Below are 16857 nucleotides of genomic sequence, written 5' to 3'. Positions count from 1 at the left end.
AACGCGACAATGGGAGAGTCAAAGGAACTTAGTACATATCTGAAAAAACAAATGATTGACTTGAACAAGTCAGGAAAGTCACTTGGAGCCATTTCAAAGCAGCTTAATGTCCCAAGAGCAACTGTGCAGACAATTGTTCGTAAGTATAAAGTGCATGGTACAGTTTTGTCACTGCCATGATCAGGAAGAAAACGCAAGCTATCACCTGCTGCTGAGAGAAAAGGGTCAGGATGATTAAGAGTCAACTGAGAACCAGCAAAAAGCAGGTCTGCAATGAATTGGAAGCTGCTGGAACACAGGTGTCAGTGTCCACAGTCAAGCGTGTTTTGCATCGCCATGGACTGAGAGGCTACCATCCGAGAAGGAAGCCCTTGCTCCAGAAGCGACACCTTAAGGCTCGTCTAAAGTTTGCTGCTGATCACATGGACAAAGATAAGACTGATGGAAAGTTCTGTGGTCAGATGAAACAAAAATTGAGCTGTTTGGCCACAATACCCAGCAATATGTTTGGAGGAGAAAAGGTGAGGCCTTTAATCCCAGGAACACCACACCTACCGTCAAGCATGGTGGTGGTAGTATTGTGATCTGGGCCTGTTTTGCTACCAATGGAACTGGTGCTTTACAGAGAGCAAATGGGACAATGAAAATGGAGGATTACCTCCAAATTCTTCAGGACAACCTAAAATCATCAGCCCGGAGGTTGGGTCTTGGGTGCAGTTGGGTGTTCCGACAGGACAATGACCCCAAAGGCACGTCAAAAGTAGTAAAGGAATGGCTAAATCAGGCTAGAATTAAGGTTTTAAATGGCCTTCCCAAAGTCCTGACTTAAACCCCATTGAGAACATGTGGACAATGCTGAAGAAACAAGTCCATGTCAGAAAACCAACAAATTTAGCTGAACTGCACCAATTTTGTCAAGAGGAGTGCTCAACAATTCAACCAGTAGCTTGCTAGAAGCTTGTGGATGGCAACCAAAAGCGCCTTATTGCAGTGAAACTTGCCAAGGGACATGTAACCAAATATTAACATTGCTGTATGTATACTTTTGACCCAGCAGATTTGATCATATTTTCAGTATACCCATAATAAATTCATAGAAGAACCAAACTTCATGAATGTTTTTTGTGGCCAACTAGGGCTGGGCGATATATCGATATACGCAATGTATCGCAGGTTTGTCTCTGTGCGATATAGAAAATGACTATATCGTGATATTCGAGTATACGTTCTCACGCAGTTGCTTTTAGCTGCTGGCATTACACTACAGGCTCTCCTCACTCTTTCCTGTCTCTCCTTCTTACAGACAGGAAGCGCACCTTCTACACACGTCACATACTGTCACGTCATACGTCACATACGTATACGCCCTCGCGCAGCTAAGAGGTAGCAGCATGGCTAACGTTAGCTTTGATGCTAGCATAGCCTTGTGAGCGGTAATACGAGAGAAAGAAGGTGCGAATCTGGTAACAAATTAAGGAATAATTAATTCCCCCAAAAAACAGCAGGGGGTCCATCGTCTGGCGGTGGTTTGGCTTCAAGTGGGAATATGTCGAACAGACAACCGTAATTTGTCAAGTGTTTGGCGAAAGCGTTGCTATAAAAAGTAGCATTACTGCTAATATGTAGCATCATTTGAAAAGTCACCTGCTAGAGAATGAACAGTGCTTACTCCGCATGTCAACATCTCCGTTCGGTGTCACACGCCCACACCATCAAAATGCCGAGGCAAACATTTCCAGATCAACACCTTATGAAAAAAATAGTGATTTTTTTTAGTCGTGATTTCCTTCTCTGCATGAAAGTTTTAAAGTAGAATATATTAATACAGTATGAAGAAGAATGTTTTAATGTAGACACATAGAATCATCATGCTGCTGTGATTATATGCATTAAGTGTTCATCCAAGGCTAAGGCAAAATATCGAGATATATATATCGTGATTCGCGATATGGCCTTAAAATATCGCGATATTAAAAAAAGGCCATATCGCCCAGCCCTAAGACCAACAAGTATGTGCTCCAATCACTCTATCACAAAAAAATAAGAGTTGTAGAACTTATTGGAAACTCAAGACAGCCATGACATTATGTTCTTTACACGTGTATGTAAACTTTTGACCATGACTATATATATATATATATATATATATATATATATATATATATATATATATATATATATATATATATATATATATATATATATACATACATACATACATACAGTATATATATACATACATACAGTATATATAAATATATATATATATATACATACAGTATATATAAATATATATATACAGTATATATATATATATACACTACCGTTCAAAAGTTTGGGGTCACATTGAAATGTCCTTATTTTTTAAGGTAAAGCACTGTACTTTTCAATGAAGATAACTTTAAACTAGTCTTAACTTTAAAGAAATTAAGACTAAATGCTACTTATCAAATCACCAAGCCGAGGTGATCTACCCCATTGTATAAACTACCGTTCAAAAGTTTGGGGTCACCCAAACAATTTTGTGGAATAGCCTTCATTTCTAAGAACAAGAATAGACTGTCGAGTTTCAGATGAAAGTTCTCTTTTTCAGGCCATTTTGAGCGTTTAATTGACCCCACAAATGTGATGCTCCAGAAACTCAATCTGCTCAAAGGAAGGTCAGTTTTGTAGCTTCTGTAACAAGCTAAACTGTTTTCAGATGTGTGAACATGATTGCACAAGGGTTTTCTAATCATCAATTAGCCTTCTGAGCCAATGAGCAAACACATTGTACCATTAGAACACTGGAGTGATAGTTGCTGGAAATGGGCCTCTATACGCCTATGTAGATATTGCACCAAAAACCAGACATTTGCAGCTAGAATAGTCATTTACCACATTAGCAAAAAAGTGTGGGCACCCCTGGTTTACATGTATAACTTTCTCCGAAGCTGCCACAGAATTACGTGTTTTATGCTATTCCTTCTTAATCTAATTTAGTCCACCAAGTTTAGTGTTGTGCGTGAATGCACATAGGTGAGCTTTGTTGATGTTATTGACTTGTGTTTACAAGCTTTTGACTTGTTTCCTTGAACATGGACACACACATCTTTACCTTTGGCCATTCTAAGCCAGTAATTTCCAGGCGTTATCTCACCCTCTGAGAAGCCTCCATTTTACTAATGTTGTCCAATGTTGTAAAAATGTATGGAATAAATATTACAATTTCAACTTTTCTGTCAACGAAGATATGCGCCCGCCTGCGACACACGTTTCTTTCAGCATGGTGTGGTGCCAGGCAGGTGGCTGAAACAATACAAAACAAATACCTGTGCAAGCAGATAATCTCAAACATGAACAAGATCAAATCCAAATACTGCATCAACCTTTAGAGCCTGCAATCTGATATAGCTAATATATGTTTCCTTCATTATAAGACTTGTATAAGGCTTTTAATTTTGGGGGGATCCTGGCAGATTTGTTTTTTTGTATTTTTGGTCTAATATGGCTCTTTAAACATTTTGGATTGCCGACCCCTGCCTTAGAGGAACAACGTTGATGTATGTTTGATGAAGCATGATTACTACCAGCCCCACACAGTCAGGCCAGCCAGCGACAGGACCCCCAAAGCCGGGGCTAATTGTGCCGCCCGGCAGGGCCAGCAGCAAGCCATAGACAGACGTGCCCAGGGATGGACGGATGCCTGTGGAGCAGCCCTGAAACCCACTGTCCAATGAGAACCAGTTGATCACTCCCACAGGTCCGGCCACATGCTTGTGGGGACTAATAGTGCGATTAAAATTGGGGGACATCAAGGCTATAGTAGGTCCCTACCATGCCGAGCCCACCAAACCCTAAGTGTCTAAAATACATTTAAAATTGAGGGATGAATGAGTAGGGGACAAGTGAAGGGGGACTGGAGCCCCATAGAGGCATCCTCATCCCCCCGCCATGCCTCCCCGCAGGACAATCCCTCAAAGTCCTATATGTGTGTGTGCACTGTAAGTAGGAGGAGCAGAGGGCCCGGACACAGCCCCCAAAACCCCCCCACGTCCATGCAGGAGGCAACCAAGCTCTACGGCAAGGAGACCGGACCCCTCACAGACCATGAATAACAATCCTCCAGATCTGTGCAAGGAGTTTAAACATAATTGAAACGTTAACCAGCTCCCCTGTTGTGCACACACAGATACATAGACACGCACACAGCTGCTCTGCTTGTTGCCAATTATTAGCGCAGTCAAAACCGCCCACGTAGCGCAAACTAATGCGAGTGAAATGACTGAATTTTGTTGCAAATTCCTACAATTTGTGTTTTATCTTTAACAATGTGTGTTTTACCTGCTACATGTCTTAGCAGTGTACTTTTAGCTGCATTGTTTTTAGTATTTAGTAATGATTTCATTTTTCTTAAAACACAGACCAAGAATAAACCATGAAGCATTTAATACAATGTTGATAAAGCTTTATATTCTATTCTAACCTAGATTATGGCAGGCTATATGTAATAAATAACAATTTACAATTTTATATGAGTGCTATAAGAAAATCCCAGTGTGTTTAATGACTTTTAATTGTTGTTTTAATCTTCTCCAATGGTTCTTTGAGTGCAATAAGAAAAATATGTTTTATATATTGCAAGATTTTCTGTCAAAATGAAGCTAATAATGACATTTGTTTGTGGCCTCTTTTTCTTGAAAAGTAATTTAAAACATTTTGGTACCGGTACCAAAATATGGGTATCAGGACAACCCTAATTTCTACCATAAATGGAGATATTCACAGACATCACAGGACAGAAAACGTCACAAGTCAGAGCAAATTCCAAACGGTTCGTTTGAGGAAGTATGAAGTAAGGCAAGATTATTTTCTTTTAAAATATCTCTACAATGCCGCCACGGTTTGATTTCAAATTTATGTGACTGACGGGAATCCCAAATACACAAAAGCAGGTACAATCATGTAAGAAAAGTTGGTTTTGCATAATCGGTACCGTTTAAAGCATAAGTCAGTATTCTTTGACACCCCTGTAGTAAATAGTTCCAATTCCTAGCAGCCAACAGGTTGAACATCCACGATCATTAAGCTGAAGTTGAAGTGACAAAGACATGACATACAGCAGTCCTCTTAGCATTTATGCTAACGCTAACACAACAGAAGAGGTGTCCTGACTGGTCCGCCAGTAATATAGACCACACAAGTAGATAATGTTGTCTTGCCATAACACCGATAGAGACCTTACTTTTCTCATTACACACCAGTGTACCATCAACAAAATTTTAAAGGGATATTAATCAGTAAAATGTACACTTATTCTTGCTTCATGACATATCAGGTGTTTAATGAAGAAGCTGTGAGGCAATTATTTTTCTCTATAACCTTAGTACTTAAAGGCCTACTGAAACCCACTACTACCGACCACGCAGTCTGATAGTTTATATATCAATGATGAAATCTTAACATTATAACACATGCCAATACGGCCGGGTTAACTTATAAAGTGACATTTTAAATTTGCCGCTAAACTTCCGGTTCGAAACGCCTCTGAGGATGACGTATGCGCGTGACGTAGCCCGGGGAACACGGGTATGCCTTCCACATTGAAGCCAATACGAAAAAGCTCTGTTTTCATTTCATAATTCCACAGTATTCTGGACATCTGTGTTCGTGAATCTGTTGCAATCATGTTCATTGCATTATGGAGAAAGAAGCTGAGCAAGCAAAGAAGAAAGTTGTCGGTGCGAAATGGACGTATTTTTCGAACGAAGTCAGCAACAACAGTACACAGCCGGCGCTTCTTTGTTTACATTCCCGAAAGATGCAGTCAAGATGGAAGAACTCGGATAACAGAGACTCTAACCAGGAGGACTTTTGACTTCGATACACAGACGCCTGTAGAGAACTGGGACAACACAGACTCTTACCAGGATTACTTTGATTTGGATGACAAAGACGCAGACGTGCTACTGTGAGTATGCAGCTTTGGCTTCTAAACATTTGATCGCTTGACCGTATGTGCGCAACTTTTTTTTGCGTGTGTACGTAACTTTTTTAAAATATATAAGCTTTATGAACCTTGGGTTAGGTGAACGGTCTTTTGGGCTGAGTGATTGTGTGTGTTGATCAGGTGTTTGAATTGTATTGGCGTGTTCTATGGAGCTAGCATAGGAGCTAGGAGTTAGCATAACAAAGACGTAGGTGTTTTTATGCAGGATTAATTTGTGTCATATTAAATATAAGCCTGGTTGTGTTGTGGCTAATAGAGTAAATATATGTCTTGTGTTTTTTTACTGTTTTAGTCATTCCCAGCTGAATACCAGGTACCGTGAGTATGCAGCCTTGGCTGCTAAACATTTGATAGCTTGACCGTACGTGCGCGTCACGTACGTAACTTTTTAAAAATATATGAGCTTTATGAACCTTGGGTTAGGTGAACGGTCTTTTGGGCTGAGTGATTGTGTGTGTTGATCAGGTGTTTGAATTGTATTGGCGTGTTCTATGGAGCTAGGAGCTAGCATAGGAGCTAGCATAACAAACACGTAGGTGTTTTTATGCAGGATTAATTTGTGGCATATTAAATATAAGCCTGGTTGTGTTGTGGCTAAAGTGTTTATTTACTGTTGTAGTCATTCCCAGCTGAATATCAGGTACCGTGACTATGCAGCCTTGGCTGCTAAACATTTGATAGCTTGACCGTATGTGCGCGTCACGTACGTAACTTTTTAAAAATATATAAGCTTTATGAACCTTGGGTTAGGTGAACGGTCTTTTGGGCTGAGTGATTGTGTGTGTTGATCAGGTGTTTGAATTGTATTGGCGTGTTCTATGGAGCTAGGAGCTAGCAGAGGAGCTAGGAGCTAGCATAACAAACACGTAAGTGTTTTTATGCAGGATTAATTTGTGGCATATTAAATATAAGCCTGGTTGTGTTGTGGCTAATAGAGTATATATATGTCTTGTGTTTATTTACTGTTGTAGTCATTCCCAGCTGAATATCAGGTCACCCCCGGCTCTCACATCATCTTCCCTATCTGAATAGCTTCAACTCCCCACTAGTCCTTCACTTGCACTTTACTCATCCACAAATCTTTCATCCTCGCTCAAATTAATGGGGAAATTGTCGCTTTCTCGGTCCGAATCTCTCTCACTTCATGCGGCCATCATTGTAAACAATAGGGAACTTTGCGTATATGTTCAATTAACTACGTCACGCTACTTCCGGTAGGGGCAAGCCTTTTTTTTATCAGATACCAAAAGTTGCAATCTTTATCGTCGTTGTTCTATACTAAATCCTTTCAGCAAAAATATGGCAATATCGCGAAATGATCAAGTATGACACATAGAATAGATCTGCTATCCCCGTTTAAATAAAAAAAATTCATTTCAGTAGGCCTTTAAGTCATAAACTATAGTGCAGACTACGAATTGTGTTGTTTAAAGATATTACACCTGCCTGAGGGTCACAATACGCAACCAATATATGTCTGATATTGGAAAAGTGATCTGTGTTTTCAAGTGTTGATTTTTTTTTTGTCTTTTTAACATAGCTGCCCAGGAAGTTGCCTAAACGTAAGAGCCGCTTCAAACGCTCCGATGGCAGCACCTCCTCGGACACAACGTCAAGTTTTATCAAACGTCAGGTACACACCTATTTACACAACTTCCTGTGTGTTGTTTTGTGTTGATCTGATTTAAGCATCTTACAAATAATCGGAGACTTGTTTTACACATTCTGTACTCAATATTGTTGTTTTTGTCTTAAACAACACATTGACCTTTGGACTACAGTTTCTGCATTTTCATCCACGTTGGTGTCCCTTTAGTTGCAGTTTGTCCATTTGCTCAATAGAGGGCAACAACATGCTTAAATCCCAACAGAGGCTCATTTTGTAATTAACGTTTTTGGGCCAAGCACAGGTAAGAGAGACGGCTTGAGGTTTGGTTAAGTACTCAGACTGTTTCAAAGCATCTCTGCTGTTTTGTGAATGTCCTTTTGAAAATGTTTTATTTGTTGCATGCTGGTTTAGAGGAGGGTATTTGCAGTGTTACGTTGTTATCATCTTCTGGGGGACTCAGGAGCTAACATTACACAAAACTGTAGATGTACATGGCAAATGTACTAAATACCGCTTGTGTACTATTCAATTTGACTCCTTTACACATTTTGTAATGTGATTGCACTACTTTTGTGATTTTTTAAGTTATTTTTTGTGCAGATAACTATGTGCTAATATTGGCTTTGTTGCTGTATATGTATGTGTCACAGCCCACTGTACTGTAGCTTATGTAAACACATAATGTTCTGTGGCAAGGAGCATTAGCACAAGGAAGTGGGGCAGCTGCAAGAAAAGCGAGAAAAAAAGGCTGAGCAGACACCTTTTTCAGGAGGGAACATTAGTTATCCTGATCGGGGGGCTTGATGACAACCTCCAGATCACCTGAAAATATTGCAATGGCGTAAAATATTCATGGTTCTCCTTTTGAAGGAAGGCTTGGGGCATTGTGATGTGTGGGTTCATTGCTCAAACGAGCACCTCTCGGTCATTACCTTCTTTCCCGCACACAACAGGCGGTGCCAATAATAGGTGATCCGACAAAACGTGTTTAATGCAGAGGGAGTCTATTTCCCTAAACAGAGCAGATACTTTCTTGGCTGTGCCGGGGTGGGGTGTCCACAGAGGAGCAGTGGTGTATGACTCATTTCTGCAGCAGCATGCTGCCATATGTAGGACTGAATGTTGGTTGGACTTCAATGTCTCTCTGTGTGATGTTTTTGAACAAGCCATGCATAAGCAATGTTTGTTGTCGGTATGGGGGGGAGTGGGTCAGGGGTGTCTGTTTTGGATGATGTAAATGGGGAAGGGGCACGGTTTAGCCTGCATGTAGTGTACTGAGAAGGAGGGAGCAGCGGTTTCCCCACATTATCGGAGTAAGTAAACATTACACCTGATACACAACCTCCTCGTAACCACTACTCTTCCCCCGATTACTCTTGCTTAGTACTGCCCCACCATTTATTTTTCATACCACCCTCTCACCCTCCCTCAAATTGAGCAATTGACATATCTTGACTTTGATATTGATGTAACCACACTGTGATTTATGGCATTGTGTACCTGAGAGCTATACACACGTGTCATTGTTTGACATTGAATTACGACTGTGCAGTTAATGAAATGCTTTTTTTCTATACATTTTTGGTGACTGGTTTTTCAAATCTCTGACGTTTGCATTTTTTGCTGTTAGTGGGGTGTGGGGAGCTGTTTCAGCCTCCTGAATAATATATTCTGTTTTCATACACAATCTTTTTCTCGTGAATGAAACCATCTGGTCTTAAAGGCCTACTGAAACCCACTACTACCGACCACGCAGTCTGATAGTTTATATATCAATGATGAAATCTTAACATTATAACACATGCCAATACGGCCGGGTTAACTTATAAAGTGACATTTTAAATTTGCCGCTAAACTTCCGGTTCGAAACGCCTCTGAGGATGACGTATGCGCGTGACGTAGACCGGGGAACACGGGTATGCCTTCCACATTGAAGCCAATACGAAAAAGCTCTGTTTTCATTTCATAATTCCACAGTATTCTGGACATCTGTGTTCGTGAATCTGTTTCAATCATGTTCATTGCATTATGGAGAAGGAAGCTGAGCAAGCAAAGAAGAAAGTTGTCGGTGCGAAATGGACGTATTTTTCGAACGTAGTCAGCAACAACAGTACACAGTCATGAAGAGCTTTTCCACTTCAGTATATCCATAGACACCAGAGTTCCAATTGGAATGTTCCAGCCAGCAGATTTCCCCAAACCGGTGTGGCAGGATTTCTTCTTTGTTTACATTCCCGAAAGATGCAGTCAAGATGGAAGAACTCGGATAACAGAGACTCTAACCAGGAGGACTTTTGACTTCGATACACAGACGCCTGTAGAGAACTGGGACAACACAGACTCTTACCAGGATTACTTTGATTTGGATGACAAAGACGCAGACGTGCTACTGTGAGTATGCAGCTTTGGCTTCTAAACATTTGATCGCTTGACCGTATGTGCGCAACTTTTTTTTGCGTATGTACGTAACTTTTTTTAAATATATAAGCTTTATGAACCTTGGGCTAGGTGAACGGGGCTGAGTGATTGTGTGTGTTGATCAGGTGTTTGAATTGTATTGGCGTGTTCTATGGAGCTAGGAGCTAGCATAGGAGCTAGGAGCTAGCATAACACGTACCGTACCGTACGTGCGCGTCACGTACGTAACTTTTTAAAAATATATAAGCTTTATGAACCTTGGGTTAGGTGAACGGTCTTTTGGGCTGAGTGATTGTGTGTGTTGATCAGGTGTTTGAATTGTATTGGCGTGTTCTATGGAGCTAGGAGCTAGCATAGGAGCTAGGAGCTAGCATAACACGTACCGTACCGTACGTGCGCGTCACGTACGTAACTTTTTAAAAATATATAAGCTTTATGAACCTTGGGTTAGGTGAACGGTCTTTTGGGCTGAGTGATTGTGTGTGTTGATCAGGTGTTTAAATTGTATTGGCGTGTTCTATGGAGCTAGGAGCTAGCAGAGGAGCTAGGAGCTAGCATAACAAACACGCAGGTGTTATTATGCAGGATTAATTTGTGGCATATTAAATATAAGCCTGGTTGTGTTGTGGCTAATAGAGTATATATATGTCTTGTGTTTATTTACTGTTTTAGTCATTCCCAGCTGAATATCAGGTACCGTGAGTATGCAGCCTTGGCTGCTAAACATTTGATAGCTTGACCGTATGTGCGCGTCACGTACGTAACTTTTTTTAAATATATAAGCTTTATGAACCTTGGGTTAGGTGAACGGTCTTTTGGGCTGAGTGATTGTGTGTGTTGATCAGGTGTTTGAATTGTATTGGCGTGTTCTATGGAGCTAGGAGCTAGCAGAGGAGCTAGGAGCTAGCATAACAAACACGCAGGTGTTTTTATGCAGGATTAATTTGTGGCATGTTAAATACAAGCCTGGTTGTGTTGTGGCTAATAGAGTATATATATGTCTTGTGTTTATTTACTGTTGTAGTCATTCCCAGCTGAATATCAGGTCACCCCCGGCTCTCACATCATCTTCCCTATCTGAATAGCTTCAACTCCCCACTAGTCCTTCACTTGCACTTTACTCATCCACAAATCTTTCATCCTCGCTCAAATTAATGGGGAAATTGTCGCTTTCTCGGTCCGAATCTCTCTCACTTCATGCGGCCATCATTGTAAACAATAGGGAACTTTGCGTATATGTTCAACTGACTACGTCACGCTACTTCCGGTAGGGGCAAGCCTTTTTTTTTATCAGATACCAAAAGTTGCAATCTTTATCGTCGTTGTTCTATACTAAATCCTTTCAGCAAAAATATGGCAATATCGCGAAATGATCAAGTATGACACATAGAATAGATCTGCTATCCCCGTTTAAATAAAAAAAAATCATTTCAGTAGGCCTTTAACTTGGCTTGCAGTCTTGGTAAAAATAATTTTTGCGTTTTCCTTTTCTTGTTTTGATCGTAAATGCCTGAATTACACAAAGCGCTGGTAATTTGATTGATTGATTGAGACTTTTATTAGTAGGTTGCACAGTGAAGTACATATTCCATACAATTGACCACTAAATGGTAACACCCGAATAAGTTTTTCAACTTGTTTAAGTCGGGGTCCACTTAAATTGATTCATGATACAGATATATACTATCAGAAATATACTATCATCATAATACAGTCATCACACAAGATAATCACATTGAATTATTTACATTATTTACAATCAGGGGTCTCCTCTCTGAGCTGCCACCTTACCGTGGTAGAGGAGTTTGCGTGTCCCAATGATCCTAGGAGCTATGTTGTCCGGGGGCTTCCATGCCCCCTGGTAGGGTCTCCCAAGACAAACAGGTCCTAGGTGAGGGATCAGACAAAGAGCAGCTCGAAGACGTCTATGGAAAAACAAGAACCGAGACTCAGATTTCCCTCGCCCAGACGCGGGTCACCGGGGCCCCCCTCTGGAGCCAGGCCCGGAGTTGGGGCACGACGGCGAGCGCCTGGTGGCCGGGCCTGTCCCCATGGGGCCCGGCCGGGCACAGCCCGAAGAGGCAACGTGGGTCCCCCCTCCAATGGGCTCACCACCCATAGCAGGGGCCATAGAGGTCGGGTGCAATGTGAGCTGGGCGGCAGCCGAAGGCAGGGCACTTGGCGGTCCGATCCTCGGCTACAGAAGCTAGCTCTTGGGACGTGGAACGTCACCTCGCTGGGGGGGAAGGAGCCTGAGCTAGTGCGCAAGGTGGAGAAGTTCCGGCTAGATATAGTCGGACTCACTTCGACGCACAGCAAGGACTCCGGAACCAGTTCTCTCGAGAGGGGATGGACTCTCTTCCACTCTGGCGTTGCCGGCAGTGAGAGGCGACGGGCTGGGGTGGAAATTCTTGTTTTCCCCCCGGCTCAGAACTTGCATGTTGGACTTCAACCCGGTGGACGAGAGGGTAGCTTCCCTCCGCCTTCGGGTGGGGGGGACGGGTCCTGAATGTTGTTTGCGCTTACGCGCCAAGCAGCAGCTCAGAGTACCCACCCTTTTTGGATTCACTCGAGGGAGTACTTGAGGGTGCTCCCCCGGGTGATTCCCTCGTTCTACTGGGGGACTTCAACGCTCATATTGGCAACGACAGTGAAACCTGGAGAGGCGTGATTGGTAAGAATGGCCGCCCGGATCTGAACCCGAGTGGTGTTTTGTTATTGGACTTTTGTGCCCGTCACGGATTGTCCATAACGAACACCATGTTCAAGCATAAGGGTGTCCATATGTGCACTTGGTACCAGGACACCCTGGGCCGCAGTTCCATGATCGACTTTGTAGTTGTGTCATCGGATTTGCGGCCTCATGTTTTGGACACTCGGGTGAAGAGAGGGGCGGAGCTTTCTACCGATCACCACCTGGTGGTGAGTTTGCTGCGATGGTGGGGGAGGATGCCGGACAGACCTGGCAGGCCCGAACGCATTGTGAGGGTTTGCTGGGAACGTTTGGCAGAGTCTCCTGTCAGAGAGAGTTTCAATTCCCACCTCCGGAAGAACTTTGAACATGTCACGAGGGAGGTGCCTGACATTGAGTCTGAGTGGACCATGTTCCGCACCTCTATTGTCGAGGCGGCTGATTGGAGCTGTGGCCGCAAGGTAGTTGGTGCCTGTAGTGGCGGAAATCCTAGAACCCGTTGGTGGACACCGGCGGTGAGGGATGCCGTCAAGCTGAAGAAGGAGTCCTATCGGGTTCTTTTGGCTCATAGGACTCCTGAGGCAGCGGACAGGTACCGACAGGCCAAGCGGTGTGCGGCTTCAGCGGTCGCGGAGGCAAAAACTCGGACATGGGAGGAGTTCGGGGAAGCCATGGAAAACGACTTCCGGACGGCTTCGAAGCGATTCTGGACCACCATCCGCCACCTCAGGAAGGGGAAGCAGTGCACTATCAACACCGTGTATGGTGAGGATGGTGTTCTGCTGACCTCGACTGCGGATGTTGTGGATCGGTGGAGGGAATACTTCGAAGACCTCCTCAATCCCACCAACACGTCTTCCTATGAGGAAGAAGTTCCTGGGGAATCTGTGGTGGGCTCTCCTATTTCTGGGGCTGAAGTTGCTGAGGTAGTTAAAAAGCTCCTCGGTGGCAAGGCCCCGGGGTTGGATGAGATCCGCCCGGAGTTCCTTAAGGCTCTGGATGCTGTGGGGCTGTCTTGGTTGACAAGACTCTGCAGCATCGCGTGGACATCGGGGGCGGTACCTCTGGATTGGCAGACCGGGGTGGTGGTTCCTCTCTTTAAAAAGGGGAACCGGTGGGTGTGTTTTAACTATCGTGGGATCACACTCCTCAGCCTTCCCGGTAAGGTCTATTCAGGTGTGCTGGAGAGGAGGCTACGCCGGATAGTCGAACCTCGGATTCAGGAGGAACAGTGTGGTTTTCATCCTGGTCGTGGAACTGTGGACCAGCTCTATACTCTCGGCAGGGTCCTTGAGGGTGCATGGGAGTTTGCCCAACCAGTCTACATGTGTTTTGTGGACTTGGAGAAGGCATTCGACCGTGTCCCTCGGGAAGTCCTGTGGGGAGTGCTCAGAGAGTATGAGGTATCGGACTGTCTGATTGTGGCGGTCCGCTCCCTGTATGATCAGTGTCAGAGCTTGGTCCGCATTGCCGGCAGTAAGTCAGACACGTTTCCAGTGAGGGTTGGACTCCGCCAAGGCTGCCCTTTGTCACCGATTCTGTTCATAACTTTTATGGACAGAATTTCTAGGCGCAGTCAAGGCGTTGAGGGGATCCGGTTTGGTGGCTGCAGGATTAGGTCTCTGCTTTTTGCAGATGATGTGGTCCTGATGGCTTCATCTGGCCAGGATCTTCAGCTCTCACTGGATCGGTTCGCAGCTGAGTGTGAAGCGACTGGGATGAGAATCAGCACTTCCAAATCCGAGTCCATGGTTCTCGCCTGGGTTGGGGAGGCGATCTTGCCCCAAGTGGAGGAGTTCAAGTACCTCGGAGTCTTGTTCACGAGTGAGGGAAGAGTGGATCGTGAGATCGACAGGCGGATCGGTGCGGCGTCTTCAGTAATGCGGACGCTGTATCGGTCTGTTGTGGTGAAGAAGGAGCTGAGCCGCAAGGCAAAGCTCTCAATCTACCGGTCGATCTACAGTCCCATCCTCACCTATGGTCATGAGCTTTGGGTTATGACCGAAAGGACAAGATCACGGGTACAAGCGGCCGAAATGAGTTTCCTCCGCCGGGTGGCGGGTCTCTCCCTTAGAGATAGGGTGAGAAGTTCTGTCATCCGGGAGGAGCTCAACGTAAAGCCACTGCTCCTCCACATCGAGAGGAGCCAGATGAGGTGGTTCGGGCATCTGGTCAGGATGCCACCCGAACGCCTCCCTAGGAAGGTGTTTAGGGCACGTCCGACCGGTAAGAGGCCACGGGGAAGACCCAGGACACGTTGGGAAGACTATGTCTCCCGGCTGGCCTGGGAACGCCTCGGGATCCCCCGGGAAGAGCTGGACGAAGTGGCTGGGGAGAGGGAAGTCTGGGCTTCCCTGCTTAGGCTGCTTCCCCCGCGACCCGACCTCGGATAAGCGGAGGAAGATGGATGGATGGATGGACAATCAGGGGTGTGGAGGGTGGTGGGGGGTGGGGGGGGGTAGGATATGGACAGCAAGTAGTGGACAGAGAGAGAGAGAGAGACAGAGAGAGAGAGAGAGAGAGAGAGAGAGAGAGATCAGAAGGCATAAGAAAAAGTATCTGCATTTGATTGTTTACATTTGATTATTACCAATCCGGGGAGGGTGTTAGTTTAGGGTTGTAGCTGCCTGGAGGTGAACTTTTATTGCGGTTTTGAAGGAGGATAGAGATGCCCTTTCTTTTATACCTGTTGGGAGCGCATTCCACATTGATGTGGCATAGAAAGAGAATGAGTTAAGACCTTTGTTAGTTCGGAATCTGGGTTTAACGTGGTTAGTGGAGCTCCCCCTGGTGTTGTGGTTTTGGTGGTCATTTACGTTAAGGAAGTAGTTTGACATGTACTTCGGTACCAGGGAGGTCTAGTGGATTTTATAGACTAGGCTCAGTGCAAGCTGTTTAACTCTGTCCTCCACCTTGAGCCAGCCCACTTTGGAGAAGTGGGTAGGAGTGAGGTGGGATCTGGGGTGGAGGTCTAGAAGTAACCTGACTAGCTTGTTCTGGGATGTTTGGAGTTTAGATTTGAGGGTTTCGGAGGTGCTAGGGTACCAGGAGGTTATTCAGTCCAACAGTTATCGTCATTGTAATTTGAAAATAGAAAATACAAAGTATTAATAACTTAAAAGCTCACACATGTAGCTGGGTTCTCCTTCAGGGGTCACCACAGCCATTCGCATGCATGATTTGTTTGGCTAAGTATTTACACTAGATGTTTTTCTGGCACAGCCGTCTCATTTATCCGGGTTGGGGACAGCCAACGGAGAGCTCCATTGAGCGGGTGTTCATTTTGAAGTGCACATAAGGGTGGGAATTGTCACCTTATGTCTATGTGTTGAGTCAGGAAAATACATTGTTTTAACTATGGGCGCAACAATAGATCGATACATCGATAGATCAATTTATATTCCTAAATTTCAAAAATACCAAACTGTGCTCGGGAAGTTTGCCTTCCAAGAGATAGGTATTGATCCAAGATCGTTTTAAAATTTAATCAATCGATTTTATCCATACTAAAAAAGGAAAACATTGGTGTGGAGAGGCGGGGCCGGCGAGCGAGCAACGAAGCAGCGCACGCCGGGGCCCGGCCCATGATGGCGGCGAGGAGGCGTGGCCGTTGAGCAAGCGGCGAGGCGAGGCACGCCGGGAGCGACGCCGCAATCGTGCCCAGGTGCGCGCACGATCATCCAATCTCCTCTCGCTAAAGAAAAGGGGAACAGCAGAGAGAGGGAGGAGGACCGGAAGGAGAGACGAAACCAGAGGGAAGCTGACGCAGCACGAGAGAGGAGGAGAGCGAGAGACAGACGACGACGAGCGAAGGAGAGGAGCTGAAAAGCGACCTGGACTGAAGGTTTTGTTTGAAAAAATAAAACAAACGTCAACTCTGCTCGAGATGTCTCTATTTGATGGTCCAGGGAACCCACGAGACGGCTTGAGTCCATCACAATTGGATTTAAGAATGGTTGACTTTATGTAAAGTTTAGTACTTTTAATAATAACGATGTTAAACGTCAAAACATCAAATCAAAACATTGGAGTTGTGGCGAACAGCAGCTCTTGTATACGTATGTTTTGACTCTGAGTTTGTTACCACTTGTTGATCAAGCGTATAGGAGTTTATCTCCGACTGTATCTCTCCTTCTCCACTGCCGGCAT

At 44.4% G+C, this 16857-nt stretch overlaps 1 protein-coding gene across 3 annotated transcripts in view; it reads left to right on the top strand.

The window, feature by feature from the left end:
- The window catches only part of cacnb3a (calcium channel, voltage-dependent, beta 3a), an 80701-nt gene that overhangs the window by 19518 nt on the left and 44326 nt on the right, over positions 1–16857 (top strand). For 2 of the 3 annotated variants that reach the window (XM_062053929.1, XM_062053931.1), the window contains exon 2: positions 7530–7622. The exons of the other annotated variant lie outside the window; for it this stretch is intronic. In XM_062053929.1, the coding sequence (XP_061909913.1) occupies positions 7530–7622 (93 nt within the window). The remainder of the gene's footprint in view (positions 1–7529; positions 7623–16857) is intronic. 3 annotated transcript variants of the gene reach the window in all.

This window comes from Entelurus aequoreus, linkage group LG07 (assembly GCF_033978785.1).
Source record: "Entelurus aequoreus isolate RoL-2023_Sb linkage group LG07, RoL_Eaeq_v1.1, whole genome shotgun sequence".
NCBI lineage: Eukaryota > Metazoa > Chordata > Actinopteri > Syngnathiformes > Syngnathidae > Entelurus > Entelurus aequoreus.
The sequence above is the reverse complement of the archived record's forward strand: the minus strand, read 5'-3'. Positions and strand labels throughout refer to the sequence as shown.